We start from the raw sequence: 21,606 nt of genomic DNA on the forward strand, positions 1-21,606 counted from the left end.
AAAATATGTAGCTCTTAAAATTATAGTGGGTCCAATAATTTATAAAGACTATTTATTTTATTTTTGTCTTTTTTGAAAGTTATGATTAGGACAATATCTTAATTTGTTTCCCTTGATTAAGTACACTTATAATGTATGTAATGGAATGTATGTATTTCTGCTTAATGTCCAAAAACAGTTGAATACTTTAGAATTTTAAGTACAGATTTTGAGCTGCATGACACACAGAAGATATCCTTACTTCAATTATGTTTATATGTGGATTTTTGTGTACACTTTCAATTATTAAAAGATAATTACAAATAATTGTGATTTGCATCCATAAAAAGTAAAATTAATATGCTAGGAAAAATAAGCTAATTTATTTGCTACAACATGTAATAATATGTCGATAAGATAAAATTATTTAGAATATGTGTAAATAAGTTAGTAAGAGCCCGTTTGGATTGGCTTATAAGTTCTTTATAAAAAGCTGTTTTCGCTTTTTTTTTTGAAAGATTATTTGCGGGCTTTAAAATCATTTTCGTCTTAAAATAAGCTCAAAAAAAATAATTGGGCTCGTTTGACTTAGCTTATCTAAAGCAGCTTATAAGCTGCTTAAAATAAGCCCATCCAAACAGGCTCTTAAATCCTTTTCTTTTTCCAACTCCAACCTCTGTCTATATATCTCAACTTTCACCACAATCGTTTTACCATCTCCCATCACCAATCTTAGTTCAAAAACTATATAATTTCTTTTGAGTTTTACTTTTATTTAGTAATAAAATGTAAATTTTCTCTATATAATCGGATCACTCAAAAGATAATTATAGATAATTGTGTCTATAATAATTGAAATGAATTAGTATTTTAAGAAAATAAGACAAGATATCAGCTACAATGTGTTAAAATTCACTGATGATATAAAGTTCTTTATACACAGTGTATATCTCACTAAATCCTGTTCTTTTCCAACTCAAACCTCTTGCTATCTCAACTTTCACCCTCAAACTTCAAAAACCCTCTTTAACACTCTAAGCTCTCCAAGAGTACTCCTTTTTCATCAAACTCAATATATTTCCCACACACTCTTCCACACCATTTTTTTCACACTTGCAAGAACTTGAAGAAAACCACAAAAAAAAAAAAAATGGAGAATGAGAAACAGTTACCACCACTAGTGGTAGAACAAAGTCATTCTTCATCATCATCATCTTCAAGTAGTACACATGGATCCATAGAGACATTGCTAGTAGTATTAGCAGTAATAACAATACTTGGTGTTATTGCTGGTATTATTGCTAGGCTATGTGGTGGTAGACATTTTAGTGGTAATGGTGAAGATGATATTGAAGGTTGGGTTGAAAGAAAATGTAGAAGTTGTATTGATGGTGGTGTACCTAATACTACTTCAACACAAGAAGAAGAAGCTAAAACGCCAACACCAGCACCAGCACAAGCACCAGCACCTGCACCGGCACCAACAACGGTAGAAGAAGCAAAAAAATAAGATAAAAATAGAACTAGTGAGGCTTCTCTTTTTTCTTTTTTCATTTTTTATTTTGTTTATAACGGCAGTGTCTAGGTCAGGTTACGAACATTTAGGCTATTCCGACAAATACCTACTATAATAAAAAAATCACTTAGTGAGGGGTCTTTTTATTTTTCTTTCTACATTTTCTATTTTTCCTTTTCATTTATTTAGAATGATGACGATATGAAATGAGCCTATAATATGAGTCTGTAGAGATTCATATGATCGATCCAACTTGTTTTAGTGTTTGGAATTAAGACCGTTATTATTGTTGTTGGGATGGTGGCTGCAGTGGAAGATAAGTCTGACCAGATAGTAATTGTTGACTATTAATTTTTTTCTTCCCTCAATGTGAAGTGAAAAAAACAGTTCTCTATCTTTTCTTTTCTTTTTCTAGTAAATATGAGACTTTCATTTTGATTTATATAATGACAGTGTTTGGATCAATTTGCCCACATCTAGACTATCTTATCAAGTATTTGCTAGTACTACTTTTTACTCTAATCCAAATAGGTTTCACTTTTTTCTTTCTATCTTTTCTGTTTTACTTTTTATTTACTATTTATTTATTTGGTTTTTTTTTTTTTTTTTTTTGGGGGTTGTTATTGACTATAAATATCTTGTCCCCCCCCCCTGCACAACTCTAATCCAAATAGGTTTCACTTTTTTCTTTCAATCTTTTCTGTTTTACTTTTTATTTACTATTTATTTTGTTTGTTTTTTTTTTTTTTTTTGGGGGTTGTTATTGACTATAAATATCTTGTTCCCCTCCCCCCTTCCATGTGAACTAGAAGAAAAAGTTGTTTCTATTTTTTTTTTTTTTGGATTGTGTATTGTTAATGAAAGGGTTTATGGATATTTAGTGACAATCACTTAATTTATCTAGATAAATGTTTTTTTTTTTTTACTTGTTCATTTTCATGGTGATGTTTTTGAAAATAATCTTGACTCTGTTAGCAATGATCGCCTCTAATAATGTGTCATACAAATCTCTTTTCTTATTCATTTGGGATTTTGGGAGTATTCACTTTCGGTCATGATGTCTAAACTCTAAATTGATGACTTAGACCAGTTTGTATTTAATCACTTCCATTGAGAAAATTGTGAAAATTAAATAATTCAAAAAGATTTTCTCGAATTGTTACAAACATAGATTATGATTAATGAAAATATTCAAATATAAGTAGCCATTAATCAAGTGAAATAATCCAAATGATCAAATATACATAAAAAAAATGGAGTAAAAACAAACCCCACCTGGTGGGGCTATATTGGATATGTTGTTGTAGCAGTTCATCTCCAATTTCAGCTAGTTTTCTACCGTGAACACTTGCACAAGTCCCACTTAGTGAGGGGTCTTTTTTTCTACATTTTCTATTTTTCCTTTTCATTTATTTAGAACGATGACGATATGAAATGAGCTTAATATGAGTCTGTAGATCCAACTTGCTTGGAATTAAGACAGTTACTATTGTTGTTGAGATGGTGGCTGGAGTGGAAGGTAAGTCTGACCAGATAGTAATTGTTGACTATTAATTTTTTTCTTCCCTCAATATGAAGTGAAAAAAACAGTTCTATCTTTTCTTTTCTAGTAAATATGAGACTTTCATTTTGATTTATATAATGACAGTGTTTAGATCAATTTGCCTGCATCTAGACTATCTTATCAAATATTTGCTAGCACTACTTTTTATCTGCACAACTCTAATCCAAATAGGTTTCACTTTTTTCTTTCTATCTTTTCTGTTTTCCTTTATATTTATTTTGTTTTGGTTTGTGTTTGTGTTTTTTTTTTTTTTTTTGGGGTGGTTGGGGGAGGGTGGGAAGTTCTAAGTTCTAAACAGCGGTAGTTGTTGACTATAAGTATCTTGTTTTTCCCCCTTCCATGTGAACTAGAAAAAAAAGTTGTTTCTATTTTTTATTTTTTTTTGTGGATTGTTTATTGTTAATGCAAGGGTTTATGGATATTTAGTGACAATCAATTAATTTATTTAGATATACATTTTTTTTTTCACTTGTCCATTTTCATGGTGATGTTTTTGAAAATAATCTTGACTCTGTTAGCAATGATCGCCTCTAATAATGTGTCATACAAATCTCTTTTCTTATTCATTTGGGAATATTCACCTTCGATCATGATGTCTAAACTCTAAATTGATGACTTAGACCAGTTTGTGTTTAATCACTTCCATTGAGAAAACTGTGAAAATTAAATAATTCAAAAATATTTTCTCGAACTGTTACAAAAATAGATTATGATTAATGAAAATATTCAAATATAAGTACCCATTAATCAAGTGAAATAATCCAAATGATCAAATATACATAAAAAAAGGGAGTAGAAACAGATCCCACCTGGTGGGATTATATGTTGTTGTTGTTAGATTATGATTAATGAAAATATTAATATATAAGTACCCATTAATCAAGTGAAATAATCCAAATGATCAAATATACATAAAAAACGGAGTAAAACAGACCCCACCTGATGAGACTATAACGGGTATGTTGTTGTAGTAGTTCATCTCCAATTTCAGCTAGTTTTCTACCGTGAACACATGCACAAGTCCCACATACGCAAGTACTCCCACTTGACATGTCTAGTGAAAAAAGCATAACGTGGGCCAAGTGTGTGTCATAAGAAGATGAGATCGTTATACCACACTTGCTTAATTTCGTCTCAAATAGGACGCAAAGTGAGGTAAATAGACTGGACCATACCTTCCTACATCAAGAGCTTTTGGCTCTTCATAGTAGAGCACCAAGTCGTAACACCGAAAAACTGCACCACTATTAAGTATTACTCCCTAAAATAACATATACATATATTTTTATTTGTATGGTTAATCACTAGTGTAGCACATCGTATGAGTTCAAGCTCTCACAATAAAAAATTGGACGTAAAGAAGGATTAAAGGCCATGCATATTCAATATTCACTAAGTTTAAATTGTGACTGACCCTCGAGGATTTTTCCAATACCCAAAGAATATCAAATACACAAATCCTTTCTGCCTATTATTTTCTTGGTCGTTTTGTGAGAAGAGTATATTTTGAATAATTGTTACTTTAAAGTTATGTCCCTCCTTTAATGCTGGCAGAATCCAACCGTTGGTTCGTCTCTGTATGGTAATCATTGTCTTTGCATACAAATTTTGCTACTTTAACCCTTTTTGTCTCTCATAATCAAAGGTTCTTGTGATAAAAATAACCGTTTGCATGTAATATGAGCTTTTTCATTATCAACAAACAAAAATTATATATTGAAGATAAAGCTTATAGATACAAATGGCACTTTATATAGTTTCTTTTTGAAGGATCCCATGACATATCCAAAGTAGGGACTAGTCATCAAATTCCTTAGAATATGCCTTTGATTCTGGTTCTCTTTTTCCTTTTATAAGATACTTTTCTTGTCATACTTTGAACTGGTTGAATACAACTACTACATAAAAGTAGAAGACTAAATTGGCACTTCATTTAATTTAGAAATAATATATTAATTTCAGGGGTTCAGAGTTTGGTTTGACTCAATTCTTTATTAAGAAAGAAATCATCAACTAAATTGTCCCTGTACTAGGAGGTTCATTTGAGAGTCTTAACATGTTGAAAAAAATTAATTGTTGCCCAGACATCTAACAGTATTTGGTTGAGACCACCACTATTTTACCTTTTCGGCTGTGTCGCTAGGATTCTCAAAAAATGCCAACGGGTGTGCAGACTAGCGCATTTTGACGAGCACATTTAAATTTTCTTTTAATACAAACAGTGCATTTTTGAAGGATCTGATATATAGATATAGAAACATCTCTTTGTCGGAATAGTTTCTGAGGATCTTCAGAAATCCCGATATGTGCGTGTTGCATTAGTGATGCATTTTTTAGGATCTAACACTAGTGCAACCAACATTCTTAAAGTGACTCAGTAACATAGCTTTCGATACTTAAGTTGGTAATATTTATTCGTATTTATTCTCACCGGGAGTTTTTGCCAAATTCGAATAAATTTTACCTAGTTCATTTGCTGGTATAACCCAACAGACACCATAATCTTAAAAAGCTGCAATGCTTATACAGATTGATACTACAAAACTTATAGTGTAACATACAACAAAGGCTGGCTGCATAATAGGAAATTTCTTCTCTAAAGGTTATGATGTGTTAAGATTGGTGCTGATAAACTCAACCTCTAAATCACATAGGAAAGAAATGATTTCAGACATAAATAAGAGTAACATGAGGATCTTCAGCCTATAATTTCAGCAAACACAAAGGTAGAATCACTATCAACATTATCATCTCTAGATGAATAAATATCACAAGTTAGATTAGCTCTTCAATGACCCGCGCTCTGGTCTAATGGTAAGAACACAATCCGTATGGGTAGATTAGACTTTGCTCCAACAAAAGGCTGCTATTTCAGAGAAATATAAAAGGGGGAATCCATTATTCAGAGTTTCAAACTATATGCCACAGACACTCAGAGATTTCTCGGTTATAAAAAAAGATAGCTTTCCTATGTGATAAATTAAAGCATCTGTTAAAGAGCTGGAGTGACGATCTCAGGTACCAAAAATTGAATATCAACACAGGCGACAAGGTGTAGTCTTCCTATCCGCCTAACCTCCGGGATAAGTAAGAAGATACACCTGGTATTGGTAGATAAGATTAATCAAGTATGCACAAATTGACCTAACACCACCGTTATATAAAATATGTTACTACTATGTTAGTTGCATCAGACTTAACACATAACAGCCAAAAAATGAGAAAATAAAGGGCATGGGAGTTCTACATTTTCCCAACAACCACCACTATTACAGCAGCTCAATTATTTGAGTCACAAGATAAATCGAGGGATTTCTAAAACCCAATAATACAGAAATAATTTAGCAAAATTGTTAGGGATCTAACTTCATCAGCTAAAAAACTGACATAATTAGACCAGCATAACTATGTTATAAAATTACACTTACAGTTTCAGAATAACATATATCATTAGCAGATCAGTCTCAATATATGAATATGATATCAGTTCCATAAACCTATCCCTTTCCATCAACTAAACTAGTTATTCAGTTGGATTAGAGAACAGCACTTTCATTATGTCGTACAGAATTCAACAAAGAAAATGTTCAAAACTGTAGGAAGTTGATCTATGCAAGCTACCGCCAGAACGAATGCAAGACATGAGAATTAAATTAAACAGCTTGAACGACGAGCTATATTAGCTAAATGGTAGAGCGTGCCTGTGTCGTTGTGCCTGGGCTGTGCGGACTCTCAGCTAGAATCGGAGCCAAAATTCAAGGTTTTTGGATTTGGATCTTCAAGATTTTAGTTCTTTTATATTACTGGCTCTAAATTAATAATTTTTAGACACTCAATAGATTTCGTAAGACAAATATAGAGTCTCGGCCATATGAATAATTCAATGTGCTCATCTGCGCTTGACCCTTTGACAGCAGACGATCAATAATCCAATATCTCAGTTTGGCCAGAGTCATCCTATTCGCTTTTATATTAAGACCGTTTCTTGTTCTGGCCGCTCAGGTTTTCAAATACCTGCAACTGCCTTTGTATAACACAAACATCACAATGACAAAAAACACAGAAGGATACCTGGGAAGACAATAAATGGAAGCCATGGAGTATAGCAAACTCAGTCAAAATCCCTGTTACATTGGCAATCAGAGGAAATCGTAAAGAAAACAACTACAGCGCAAAAAGTTTGAGGCTTCTATTAACTAGTATAGGAAATTGCGTAAGCCTTTTCAAGGCCAACTGAAACAACTCCTGGGAGTAAAATGTGCGGACAGGAGGACTTACTCGACAAACAGGAATGTGCACAAGGGGATTTACTTGACAAATCTACGCAACTCTTACTGGTCACTTCAAAATCTTAACCACAACACGAGTTCCTCAACAACAATTATAGTTGAAAAGCATGCAGCTATTGTCACGTAACACGTTACAATTGTAACACTTGCAAGGGCACACTCAACATACTAAGATCATAATCAAATTGTAGTAGTAGAACACACCTTCAAATTTTAAGTTTGACATTACCAGAGTATTGAAACTCTTTAAAAGGTCTCCTGATAGCTTTCTACTAATTTCTGACTGCTTGCTGTTTCTAGTTTGCAAGCTTTCTAGCCATGCTCGGTTTTACGTTCCATCTTGTTATACCAAGTTGCATACAGTGACTTCTTAGAGCGTTAAGTAGTTTGACATCTTAATATAGTAGTTTGTTCTGCAAAGTGGTTCCAGTATGCGTTCGACAATCAAGAATTAGCAGTATTGGGTAAACACACATCACCAAAGTTCTAATTCTAGCCTTTCACCTTGCCTTCAGGATGCATACTCATTGGTAAATGTACTTAAAAAGGTAATTGCTAGACATGGCGAAAGAGGCTAACATATAAGTAAAGTAAGGGCCAATAAAGTGTGACTAACTGAAACAACATAAAATATTCCTATTTGAAGAGCAAGGCTCATTTAAGAGATTCCTAATTATGAAGCAACAAATCTTAATTGTTCACAGACATGTAATATTCATAGTCAACAATGGAAGCATATAGACACACATAGAGCAGAATAATAAGAAAATATATAGAGTCTCAGACAAAGAATTGTCAGCGTGAAAAACCCAACCCAAAAGGGAAAAAAAAGACATTTCAATCCTCAAAAGTATCCGAGAAGTTTCAGCCAATAGGTTTAGTAAGCACAAAGGTGGAATCACCGGCATCGTCTTTAAGAGTAATGTTCATTAATGCCATAGTCAGATAAATCACGCTTGATATCACACATAATAGCCAGGAAGGGAGAAATAAAGGGCCAGGCAGTTCTATGCTTTCCAACAAAAGCAAAACAGTTCAGCAAGTTTCTAAGGAAGTTAGGGACCTAAATTAATCTAAAATAGTCTAATATTAAGGTTTGAGTGTCAGGGGATAGGTGCTGATGTCAAATTTCAGATTCCCGAGGAGGGTTTTGGGTTGGGGGGGGGGGGGGCGCGGAAAGTTAAGGTAGTGATTAAGGCAAAACATTGCATCAGATATGGTAAGGCAATCTATGTGCAATTGGTGTCTGATGCATTCATGTTTCTGTCACTTATTTCATCCACATATCTTATTGTTATGATTAGATCAAGCATAACTATATATGTTCTAAAGCAACAATAAAGTCTGATCCAAATGTCTATAGAAACTCTAGAATTTTACAGTAGGTCACGTATATTCTGTTCTGAATAGCTAATCATTTATAAGAAATATCCATACTTATACATATATTTAATAACAAAAAGGACACCAACAATAGCCTTGACTATTTCTTTGAGATGAAAGCACACTTACTGCCTTAACGAATTGCTCACGAAATAAACTAGTACAAGCTACTTATCATCAAAAATAAAATTAAAAAAAAAAAGTACAATTTAGCACATAAAACTTCCCTTTGACAGGATGCTACCTTGTGCATCATAACAGGTAATTAACAAGTTAATTTCTGAAAATATGGAAGTAATCAGTAACTAGAAGGTACTGTCAACTATCAGTGTATTGAAGGAAAGAAAAAGGAACATAGATGAAGGTATAAAGGAAATACAATTAAAGAGATTTATAGATAGATAGATAGATAGATAGATAGAGAGAGAGAGAGAGAGAGGAATACATCTTCAATTTGTTACTTCGAATATCAAGTCTTTAATTCTATACTGAAAGCATTTCAACAGATCTTGAACGAAAAGAAACGATTAAATAAAGCGACATGGAAAGTACAGATTCAAATAGCTAAACTCAAACTTAGCAAAGAATTAAAATGTAATTATTGTTGAATCGAACTTAAAAGCACTAAGCATAGACATGTTAGGTGACTTCAAGAAGTGCTACAGCTGGATTGTAACGTCAAATGTGATACACGGCCAATGAAGTTTGCGAGCTTGCAGCGAATTAGAGTAGTTCTACCTAACTCGCTGCAAGCTTGGAAACTTTGTTGGTTTACCCTGATCCTTCAAGAATGTCGTCCGATGGAAATTGAAATACTTGTAGGTCAATTTCAACATATAGGAATATGATATCAGTTGCATAAGCCTATCCCTTTCCCTCAACTGAACTTGTTAATTAGTTGGATTAGAGTACAACACTTTCATTACATTAAAGAATTCGACAAAGCAAAAATTTGAAAACTTCAGGAAGTTGATCTATGTGCAGGCTATCACCAGGATGAATGCAAGATATGGGAATCAAATCAAAAGGCTCGCACAACGGGCTATTAGCTCAGTGGTAGAGCAAATCCTTAATAATTGTATCATTGTCCTGGAACTGTGAGGGGTCTCAGCCACATGATATATAGTTCCATGTGCTCACAGTGGCGGATTCAGGATTTTCACTCAGGGTGTTCGGAAAAATAATTGAACCTAAATATACACTGTAATATATGTTCAGGGTGTTCAAAAGTTAATATATGTACATAAACACATAAAATTTACCCTAAATATACACTGTAATTTTTTGTCCAGGGTGTTCGGGTGAACACCCTGGGCTCTTGGTACACCCGCCCCTGTGTGCTCATCACACCTGACCCTGATCCACAGTTTTAGCTATAGGTTTCGTAGAACTCAATAATTTTGGTTCAAAGCCTATATTTGTGTTAAGAAATCCGTTTACTATGTACAAAGATAATCCATTTAGAACACGGTAAGCAAAACAATTGCGGAGGATCACAAGCGGCAAATAACTCTGTAAATGCGGTAAAACTATTTTTTCTTCACAATTTTTTTTATTTTAAATTTTTGCAGCTTATAATCCTCCATCAAGATAACACGAAAATAGCTTCAATAGATGAGAGAAACCACCATTTCAAGCATCTGTTATCAAAACAGTTAGCTTTGGTAACGAATCTGTTAAAGAGTTGGATTCCTATCTCAGAAACAAAAGATTGAATAACCCCAGTCGACAAGGTGAATTCTTCCTATTTGCCTTATCCTCTAGAATAAATAAGAAAATACACCTGGTAGATTAGATTAATTGAGTATGCGCACATATTGACCTAAACACCGTCGTTATATAAATACGTTAGTTGCATCACACTTAAACATAACAGATAACAACCAAAAATGAGAAAATAAAAGGGCATTATTGGAGTTGTACTTTTCTCAACAACGACCACTACTATAATACATAAATTAGTTGAGTCACAAGATAAATCAAGGATCTCTTAAAACCCAATAATACAAAAATAGTCCAGCAAATCGTAGGGAATTGTTAGGATCTAACTTCATCATCTAAAAACTTACATAATTAGACCAGCATAACTATACAATAAAGTTACACTGATAGTATCAAAATAACAGATCATTACCAGGTTAACTTCAACATATGTGTACATGCTATCAGTTACATAAACCTATCTTTTTCCTGCAACTGAACTTCTTATTAGTCAGAAACACTTTTGTAAGGAATTCGACAAAGAAAAAATTCAGAACTTCTGGAAGTGATCTATGGAAACTATCACCAGAATGAATGCAGGATATGAGAGTTAAACTAAATGGCTTGCAGAACGTGCTATTAGCACAATGGCGCTCCTGATAATTGTGTCGTTGTGACTGGGCTGTGAGGGCTCTCAATCAGAGAGAAGGCAACTCTCTCAAGGTAAAGTTTTCAAACTCATAAATTTCGCGGTTTAGAAGATCAATTTGGTGCCTCATGAGCTCTTGCAATCTTCTTCTTGTGGGAAATGCTTCTGATGAAGGCACACGGTAATAGTGGAGTTCATCACAACAATTCAAGTGGTTAATGGATGTACTCCTTGTTCTGCCTCGAGCTTGACGTTTAGAACAAATTTCATAGATCATCAAACGCCATTATTAGAACAACATGTATGCAAACGGTGCATGTGGTCATTAGAAAGGGAGATAAGGTGTGTGTAGGGATATGTTTGCAAACTCCAGATTTTCCTTTCGGTGGTATTAAGGTTTGTCTGGTAAGCATTTTCGTCCTTGCCGCTCGAGTTTCATGTTTGTGATTTCTCTGTACGTATCAGTTAATGTTTTTCTTGAATTTATTGTTTGATCGACCTTCATAATGCAGGCCATGTGATGCATTGAGAAGCCAAGTTCCTCCTCAGCTATATCGACAACACCTTTAAGGACATTCTTCGGGTGAGTTCATCTACTCTCTGTTTATTTATATTTCTACTATTAAGAAGCATGGGTTCTCCCTTTTCGTCGTCCGTTGTGGGGCCCCTCCATGAAAAAAAATATATATTTTGGCTCCATATTAAACAACCCATAATTAAAAAAAAAAATTTAAACAAAATTGTACCAAAAAAAAATTTATATATATTAAACAACAACTAATATTAAAAAAAATTGTGGGCCCCATATTAAACACCAACCAAAATATTAAAAAAAAAATTGGAACACACCACATCCAAACTCACGGAAAAAAAAAAGTGAACCCCATATTAACAAAATTAAGCAATATTAAAAAAAGAGTGAATCTCATAATTAAAAAAAAACAATATTAAAAAAAATGTGGGCCCCATATTAAACACCATGCGTATTCATAGCAAACAACATATAATAAAGTTTTAAATATGGAGCACAAACTACAATGTCATATTAATCGTGTTTTGAACATAGTTATATTGACAAAATCAAGCAATATATAAACAAAAAAAAAAAAAGTGAATCCCATATTAAAAAAAAATAAACAAAAAAAAAAAAAGTGCAAACTTTGTATTCTTAGCAAACACTAATATAATAAAGTTTTAGATACTCTGTTACAATGTTATATAATCATGTTTTGAATATAGTATATATATATATGTTATATGCATAAAAATAGTGCAAATTAATAATGTCCAAAAGGGCGGGCTCCATACTAAACAACACTAGGGAATATAAAATTAAAAAAAAAAAAAAACTATATAAAGCATGGGTTTAGACCCATACTTCATCGACCGTTGTCCCTTAAAAAAAAAAAAGGGTGGGCCCCATACTAAATAACACCGAGTAAGAAAAAAAAGTCTCACCACATCCAAACTCACGCGAACAAAAAAGCCCTATATTAACATAACCAAGCAATATTAGAACAAAAAGTGAATCCCATATTAATAAAACAAACAATGTTAATAAACAAATGCTTAGAAAATCAAACAATTAAATCAATAATGATAGACTCATTGCCACATGCGTATCAACCCATTAGTAAGCAAATGAAATTATTGTACAAAGAACATACTTAAAATACTCATATATTAAAATAAGATAGAATTTAATTACTTTTTCATTTTTTTTTTCCTTGCTCTAACTAATGTGAAAAAAATTGTGGGCCCCATATTAAACACTATGCGTATTCGTAGCAAACACTAATATAATAAAATTTTAAATATGAAGCGTAAAACTACAATGTTATATTAATCGTGTTTTGAACATAGTATCCCATATTGACAAAATCAAGCAATATATTAAAAAAAAAAAAAGTTAATCCATATTTAAAAAAATCAATGTAAAAAAAAAAGTGCGACTTTGTATTCTTAGCAAACACTAATATAATAAAGTTTTAGATACGAGACAAATTATAATGTTATATCAATCGTGTTTTGAACATAGTGTGTGTATATATATATATATATATTATATGCATAAAAATAGTGCAAACTAATAATGTCCAAAAGGTTCGGCCCCATACTAAACAACACCGAGCAATAAAAAAAAGGAAAGAAAAAAAAAAGTGAACTCACCACATCCAAACTCACGGAAAAAAAAAGTGGACCCCATATTAACGTAATCAAACGATATTTAAAAAAAGTGAATCCTATATTAATGAAACAAACAATGTTAAAAAACAAATGTTTAGAAAATCAAACAATTAAATCAATAATGATGCCACATGCGTATCAACCCATTAGTGGGAGTAAATAAAATTATTGTACAAAGAACATACTTAAAATACTCATGGAAAAAAAAATGGACCCATATTAAAAAAAAAAAAAAAAGGCAACGTCAAAAAAAAAAAAAAAAAAAAGGTGCACCCATATACTAAAAAACCAAACAATATTCATGTAATTCCCAAAGTATCCCATCAAGTCAATAATAGTGGATTCATTGCCACATGCATATTAACCCGTTAGTGAGAGAGCAATGAAATTATTGCACAACAAAAAATATGGACCTTATATTATTACTTTTCTTCAAAATATTTAATTGCTGTATTTGTTATTCCGCCATGTCATTTATTTATTATGTTTACTAAAATAAATATACTTAAAATATATATATTTAAAAAATAAGATACAATTTAATTACTTTTTTATTTTTATTCTTACTCTAATAAATGTGAAAAGAGATTAATATCAAATGAAGATCAAATAATGAATAAGATAAATTAGTCAAATTATAATTCTAATTCACGTTTCTTAAAAAATCATGCAAAAGACAACATGACAAGTAAAATGAGCTAAACCGAAAATATTTACTAAAATGTAAAATTAATTTAATAATGTGAATTAAAATTATCCAAATAAAAATTTGATAAAAAATAATAAGTATTTTACACTTTTAAATTAATCGAATTAAAATTAAAAATATCAATCGATGGTCAAATATTGCTATTATTTTATCTCAAAGAGAGGAAAATAATTTTCTTTTAAACAAGTCTTCTCTTTTAAAAGTATTAATAAATTTTCGTAGCAAACACGAATAAAATAAAGTTTTAGATACAATTAAAAACTACGCTCGTTATATTAATTGTATTTTGGACATAGTATATATATATATATATTATTTAAACACAACTATATATACATAGATACACACTATAATTGAAATGTTGGTAGGTGCGCGGCTATATAAGACACCATCTAGTACTAATAAACATATGCAATGGGTTGAACTTATATATATACTTGTAACTTATATATATACTTATAACTTATATATATATATATATATATATATATACATACTTTAAATATACTATATATACTTATAACTTATGTTATTTATAGCTTAATTTTTTTTCTAAGTTTATAAATTCGTATATACGTATATATATATATATATATATATATATATATATATATATATACCTAAAATATAGTAAGAATATACTTATATATATATATATCAATATATGTATCAAGATACTTAGGTTATATAACTTAATATATATAAATATGTTTAAGTTATATATAACTTATATATATGTATAACTTAATATATATATATATATATATATATATATATATATATAACTAAAATAACTAAAATATACTAAGAATATACTTATAATATATAGTATATATATATATAACTTAAACATTATATATATATATATATATATATATATATATATATATATATATATATATATATATATATATATATATATATATATTTAACGTTAAAGTCACAAGACTAGTTTTTTTAACAGTAAAGTCACGACCCATTGCATATTTTTATTAGTATATAAATAAAAGGAGAGCAGATACTCACACGAAGAATGTCCTTAAAGGTATTTTCAAATAGCTGAGGAGGAATTTGACTTCTGAATGCATCACATGGCATGCATCATGAAGGTGGATCAAACAATAAATTCAAGAAAGCCAATAACTGATTCTTACAGAGAAATCACAATTATGAAACTCGAGCAGCAGGGACGAAAATGCTTACCAGACGAACTTTAATTCCACTGAAAGGAGAATAAGAAGTTTGCAAACATATCCGTGCACACCCTTATCTCCCTCTCTAATGACCACATGCCCCCGTTTGTGTACATGTTGTTCCAATAATGGCGTTTGTGTTGATCTATGAAATTTGTTCTAAACGTCAAGCTGTTAGAAAAATTAGAGAAGAATAATAGAAAATTAAAGGCTTTGAGGCATGAAAGATCACTATCTTTCAATATTCTTTAACAAACAAATCTCTATCGTATACAACAAAGCTTTTGATCGTACATGCAAATCTTTATGGGAAGAAGGAGACTATTCCCCGGAAACGCTCCTTTTCTGAACAGACACAACCTTTTGTTAAATTTAAAATTTAAATATTAAATTCAAATTTTAAATAAACAAAAAAAAACTGTTTAATAAAATCTTTATTTAAAGATCCGACGCTCCTTTTCTGAACAGACACAACCTTTTGTTAAATTTAAAATTTAAATATTAAATTCAAATTTTAAATAAACAAAAAAACACAAGCCCAAGTCATTTAGATAAATAATTAAATATGTATAAATGCACATATCTTATAAATATGCCATTTTATTAGACTAAATGGGCTTAGCTCTTTATAGCCAATCAATGGCTATTGGCCATCGATGTGGGACTCCTCCCACATATTACAAACTACACTTACACAAGCTTGAGGCAGAACAAGTAGTACATCCGTTAACCACTTGAACTATTGTGATGGACTTCATTATTACTTTGTGTCTTCGTCAAAAGCATTTCCCACAAGAAGAAGAATGAATGAGGTGAGGCTCTAAATTGCTCTTCTAAACTGTGAAATTTATAAATTTGGTATGCACAAACCCACTTAAAACCCAAGGTCAAGGAAATAGAAAACAACCAGAACCAAAAATTAAGATTTAACTCTGAAGGGGTAAATCAATCTAGGGTTTTGTTTTTGTTTTTTTTAAAAAAAAAGTTAACCTACTCAAAAACATCACCGGATTTTTTCAAAAAAACGGAAAAGGTGCTATCAATCACTCGTTCCATTATCCGTCTCAGATGCATGGAAATCCAATCACCAATTGACACTATTTTTCATGCTTGACGGAGGGTCAGAAGTGGCAAATAACTCTCTAAATGCTGTAAAGCATATTTTTTCTTTAAAAAAATTATTTACAACTTATAATCCACCACCAAGATAACATGAAAATAGTACCAGTCGTGAGAGATACCACCATTTCAAGCATCTAAGTAAGGAAAAAAGAAAGAGATTGATTGATTTTTTTTTTTTTTTAAAAGGGCTTGAAATTGCCCTATTTAAGAACCGGATAACCTAAGAAGAAATTGAAAGTTGTTACATGTGTCTGAGTGAATGTGTAACGTAAAGTTATACTTATGCATGCTGTTACATGTGTTCATTGAAAGTGAATGCGTCTATTCTGAAATAGCATCTTTTGCGGAGTATTCTAGGATATTCTCTAATCTCTACTTCATTGAGAGTTTTTTCACCTACTTAATGGATATTTATTGAACGGTATAGACTAAAATTATAGTAAAACTTACCTTATTGGATGTTTTATGCTTACATCAAATGTACTCTCTTTGTTCCAAATTAGTTATGAGAAGTGAAACTATATGAATTCTGATCCATATTTTAAAAAATACTTTTCTTTGAAACTGATATAAGAAAAGTTGTAGTTTATAATAATTTTTTGCATAAATATTTAAATTCTAATTATAAAATATGGAGTTAATCTAATTCAATTTAGCTTTTAAGATTAATCAAATTAACTGTCGAGACGGGGAGCATGTCAACTAATTTGGGACAAAGGGAATGTTTATATGTATGGGCAGATATGGCTTAGATATGAATTTATCTGAACCTATAATTTTTTACACGGATTATAAATGTATGTTTATGTTAAAATCTTATAAAAGCTCAACAAATATTACATCTGACTTCATAATTTAACAATACAATAAATTTAATGACAAGAATTTACAAATTGAACATATTAAACTTAAATTCAGGCTCTGCTTCTATTTGTATATGATATGGTTTAATGCAAACGCCTCATGCATATGAGTTTTTAGCAAATGCTTATTATATATATCATGAGTTTGAACGTAAAAATTTATCGACAAAGAAATATTTCCACTAAACTGTATTAACATATAATTAAGTAATTTAATAAGGTAAAAATATATTTGTTAACCATAATTTAATTTAAAAAAAGTGTATGTACCAATTCCTATTGTGCATCTATTAATTTGATGAAAGCAATTATGGAGTAAATTTTTATTTGAGCATGTACATCACTTCATCTCCTTTTAAAATATCGATTAAGGTTTTGACATATGCTTCAAAAAGAAAATCAATTCGTGGGGCTAATTGTATGAACCATTTGCTGAAGTTATCCTTTTTCTCTCCTCAAAATGAGTAAACTTTATATTAATATATAAACAGACCCTTAAACTTGGCCTCAGTTGGCAAGTATGCCCTCTAATTTTGGGTATGCGCAAGTAGGCACCTCAACTTGTATAAAGTTAAACACGTAAATACAAATGCTGACGTGACACATAAATTTTAGAGGGTGTCTAGATGATCATTTTGTAAGTTGAAGTATTTAGCTGAAAAAGTGGAGACAAGTTGAGGTGCCTACATGTGCACGCCCAAAGTTGGAGGGCATACTTGCCAACTGAGGCCAAGTTTGAGGGCTTATTTATGTATTATGCCTAAAATCATTCATACAGCAAGAATAAATTGAATAAGTAACGTAACACAAGTGGAGACCAAAAAATACGCCTAGCTTGTCATTCTCTTCCTTTTTACACTACTTTTCTCCTAATTTAGGGAATTGGTTTCGCCCTAAACATCGGACCAATCATCAGCCATGACTTCTGTGACACTAAGTTTAGAAAATTTAACAAAAGTTTTGCTGTATTAGATTACAATAAACCTCAAATATTAGTCGATTAAAGTAATCCTTTTTAGAAAGTCATAACAATAAACTGGATTATCACGGTTTTGGGAAATTTGCACAATTGCCCTTCTTTGGGTGTGGTTTTTAATTTTTTCCCCTCAAATTGCCGGTCTTTAATTTTTATCCTTCATCTAAAATACCCCGAGGTTCTGGGTTTGAACCCCGGCTTAGTCATAAAAATAAAATAAAAAAAAAGCGGAAGGCAAGGCTTCAAGAAAAGTCTACCTTATGCGGTAGATTTTGCCTTAAGGCATAACTAAAAGTCTGCTGGATACGACAGACTTTTAGTTATACCTTAAGGAAAAGTCTATCTTATGAGACAGACTTTGACTTAAGGCATAACTAAAAGTCTACCAGATACTGTAGACTTGGCCGTATAAGGCGGACTTTTAGTTATCTGCGCAAAAAATTGTTTTGCTAAAGCTACTCTTTAGGACAATTTGTAGGGGAAGTAAGAAAAGGAATAAAATTGAAGGGATAATGATAAAGGCAAGAGGCATGTCAATTTCTTAGTTACACAGTAAGAAGGTGATAAATAAGTTTCCAATTCACATTTCAAGTTTTTCAAAAACTTCTTCAATAATTTTAACACGCTGGCTCGACTAGTCTAGATAGATCCGCGCCATAGAAAGTCCATTACGGTAGGTGGAAGTGTTCCCTACCAAAGAGAACTCTATTCCCAGAACTTCAACCCGAGATGTCTAGTTAAAAATACAGGAACCTTCACCCTTCAATCAAATCCCTCTAGTTACAAGTGCAGGAACATTCATCTTCACCATTCGACTAGATTCGCTGTGTCGAAAGCCTGCTATAAGAGTTTTAACGCTCCCTACCAAAGAGGATTCCATTATTGGAACTTGAACACGAGACATTTGGTTAAAAGTCCAGGAATCTTTACCAATCCACCACCCCGACACGCCTCGGTGGTGAACATTATTAAACTTAGAAGTTAGGACTAAAGCATGGATATGATGGATGACCTCAAGAAGTGCAACAATCATTGTAAAGGGATACACCAAAGACCTACACATCTGGCTTATCTAACATGAAAGTAAACATAAACAAACCAACATATCAGTTTTGGCCACAGTGATCCAATTTTTTTTTTTTTTTAAGACCCGTTTTTGTGCTGGCTGCTCGCGTTTTCAATTTCCTGCAAGTTCCTCCGTATAATACGAACATCACAATGACAAAAAACACAGAACGATACCTGGGAAGATAGTAAATGGAGGCCATGGGAGTATAGATAACTCAGTGGCAATCCCTGTTACATTGACAGTCACAGGAAATCAGAAAGAAGAATATAGTAACTACAGCGTCAAAAAGTATTAAGGTTTGTATTAAGAAGTACAGGAAATTGGATAAGCCTTTTGAAGGCAAATTGAAACGACGCATCGGAACAAAATGTGTGGACAAGAGGATTTACTTGACAAATGAGAAAGTACACAAGTGGATTTACTTGACAAATCTGCGCAACTCTTACAGTTCAGTACAAAATCTTATCCACAACATTCTAAGAACGAGTTCCTCAACAACGATTATAGTTGAAAAGCATGCAGCTATTTTTTCCACGTGACACGTTACGGTTGTAACACTTGCAAAAATTTCATGACCTCGCAAGGCCGCACTCAACATCTTAAGATAATAATCAAATTGTGGTAGCAGATCACCTTCATATTTTAAGTTTGACATTACCAGAGTATTGAAGCTCTTTAAAAGGTCTCCTGATAGCCTTCTACAAATTTCTGACTGCTTGTTATTTTTAGTTTGTGAGCTTTCTAGCCACAACATGCTCGGTTTTACGTTCCATCTTGGTATAGTTGCATAGTGTGACTTCTGAGAGTTCAATAGTTTCATTAATTAGTAGTTTGTTCTGCAACGTGGATCCAGTATTATCTTGATCAAGAATTAACAGTCTAGTCGTACAAGACTCTTGTGTAAAGACATTCACCAAATTTCTAATTCTAGCTCTTTAGCTCGCCTTCTAGATGAATATTAGTTGACAAACATAATAAAAAAGGTAATTGCACGACATAGCAAAAGAGGCCAACATGAAAGTAACATAACTGAAAACAACATAAATAATTCCTCTTCAAAGAGCAAGGATCATTTAAGAGCTTTCTAATTATGAAGAGACAAATCTTAATTGTTCCACATAAAGGTAATATTTATAGTCAACAATGAAAGTACACCCCGGACCTCACTTGTGGATTACATTGCGTTTGTTGTTGTTATTGTAAGAATGAAAGTACAATGCACAAACAAAGTCAAGCTCTGAAATACAACAAAGATTAGAGGTGATGATTGTCAATACCAATCAGGATAATTAGAAACTAGTTATCGAGTCTCAGACAGAATTGTCAGCATGAAAAAAACCCAACTCAAAAGGCAAAAGAGGGCATTTCAACCTCAAGGTGATCTGAGAGCTTTAGCCATTAACTGTAGTAAGTTCAAAGGTGGAATCACCTGTATCATCTTTATGAATAATGTTCCTTAATTCCATAGTCAGATAAATCACGCTCGATGTCTCACAAAATAAATGGCAGGGTAGATCTATGCATTTCAACAAAACAAAAACAGTTCCCCAAGTTTCTAAGGAAGTTAGGGACCTAACTTCATCTAAAATAGTCTAATATTAAGGTTTGAGTAGATACCATGGGGAACACCACAGCACCCCTAGTTAGATGCTTCTTTATTTATATCGTACATGAGAAATATTTAACTCGAGCTTAGTGGAACTTATTTTGTCTTACAAAATTATTTCTCTTAAATGAAATGCAATGATAGAGTAGAGAAAGGGAAACAAAGTTATGTACAATGGCTGAAGAGAGGAACAAATGGGCACCGGAGAAAATATAAAATCAAGTGTTATTTAGTAATAAAAAGGACAAAAATGTGCAGCTTGCCCTTGAAGACCAAATTAGTTTTTGAAATATTTTCAATATTCTGATAACCATCAAGTGTCAAAAAGTTACAAAAAATATAAAACCAAGTGTTAATTAATAATAAAATGGATAAAATTTGAAATTTAATCAATTTGGACTTGAAGACTAATTTGAAATATTTCCAATATTCTGATAACCACCAAGTGTTAAAAAGTTACACAAAATATAAAACCAAGTTTTATTTACTAATTAAATGGATAAAATTTGAATTTTAATCAATTTGCCCTAGAAGACTAAATTCTCTTTTTTGAAATATTTTCAGTATTCTAACATTGAAAAGAATTTTACGGTAAATCTAACTGAGGACACTTTGGAGTTGCGCTATACGTGGAAAAATTAACTATTAACTAAAACATTAATCATTCAAATACAATCCCTAAGCATTCATCCAACCAAGTCTAAAACATTCAAGCATTTGGACTAAACTTTCCAAACAAACATCAAGTCAAAATAGTCTAAACATCTTAAACACACAACCAAACAAACTTTAAATCTAAA

General features: G+C 31.8%; 1 protein-coding gene and 1 long non-coding RNA gene across 2 annotated transcripts; one reads left to right on the top strand and one right to left on the bottom strand.

The window, feature by feature from the left end:
* Nucleotides 1-709: 709 nt before the first annotated feature.
* On the top strand, nt 710-1,898 carry LOC132061000 (uncharacterized). Its single transcript, XM_059453887.1, has one exon. It carries the CDS (start codon nt 1,130-1,132, stop codon nt 1,487-1,489), a length of 360 nt encoding a protein of 119 aa, XP_059309870.1. The 5' UTR covers nt 710-1,129; the 3' UTR covers nt 1,490-1,898.
* A 4,021-nt stretch (nt 1,899-5,919) lies between these two features.
* Nucleotides 5,920-9,081, bottom strand: LOC132061001 (uncharacterized). Its single transcript, XR_009416080.1, has 3 exons — nt 7,338-9,081; nt 7,131-7,183; nt 5,920-6,160 (listed from the first exon to the last, which is right to left on the bottom strand). It is a non-coding gene; the product is annotated as an uncharacterized LOC132061001 (long non-coding RNA).
* Nucleotides 9,082-21,606: the final 12,525 nt, after the last annotated feature.

Source organism: Lycium ferocissimum, chromosome 6 (genome assembly GCF_029784015.1).
Source record: "Lycium ferocissimum isolate CSIRO_LF1 chromosome 6, AGI_CSIRO_Lferr_CH_V1, whole genome shotgun sequence".
In the NCBI taxonomy this organism is placed as follows: domain Eukaryota; kingdom Viridiplantae; phylum Streptophyta; class Magnoliopsida; order Solanales; family Solanaceae; genus Lycium; species Lycium ferocissimum.